This window comes from Tupaia chinensis, unplaced genomic scaffold (assembly GCF_000334495.1).
Source record: "Tupaia chinensis unplaced genomic scaffold, TupChi_1.0 Scaffold000100_1, whole genome shotgun sequence".
Taxonomy (NCBI): Eukaryota; Metazoa; Chordata; class Mammalia; order Scandentia; family Tupaiidae; genus Tupaia; species Tupaia belangeri.
The window spans coordinates 1,140,055-1,140,310 of NW_006159564.1; the positions used below are offsets into that span (position 1 = coordinate 1,140,055).

The 256-nt window shown below is 33.6% G+C and overlaps 1 protein-coding gene across 1 annotated transcript in view; it reads left to right on the top strand.

Moving 5' to 3' along the window:
- The window catches only part of NIT2 (nitrilase family member 2), a 22,851-nt gene that overhangs the window by 10,690 nt on the left and 11,905 nt on the right, over positions 1-256 (top strand). The window contains exon 5 of the mRNA XM_014585935.2: positions 53-146. Coding sequence (XP_014441421.1) covers positions 53-146 — 94 coding nt within the window. The remainder of the gene's footprint in view (positions 1-52; positions 147-256) is intronic.

The window sequence follows — 256 nt, forward strand, 5'->3', positions numbered from 1 at the left end:
GAGTGTCTGTCGTGCTAGGAAAGAGATAACTAATCAATTGTTTCTGATGCAGATCCATCTGTTTGACATCGACGTTCCTGGGAAAATTACATTCCAAGAATCTAAAACACTGAGTCCGGGTGACAGTTTCTCCACATTTGATACTCGTATGTACTAAATGAGTTTACCTTTTTTATACAATCCCAGTAGAAGGGCAAGTATTCCATCCTTTTTTTTTTTTTTTTTTTTTTTTTTTTTTGATGTTTTTTATTTTGTG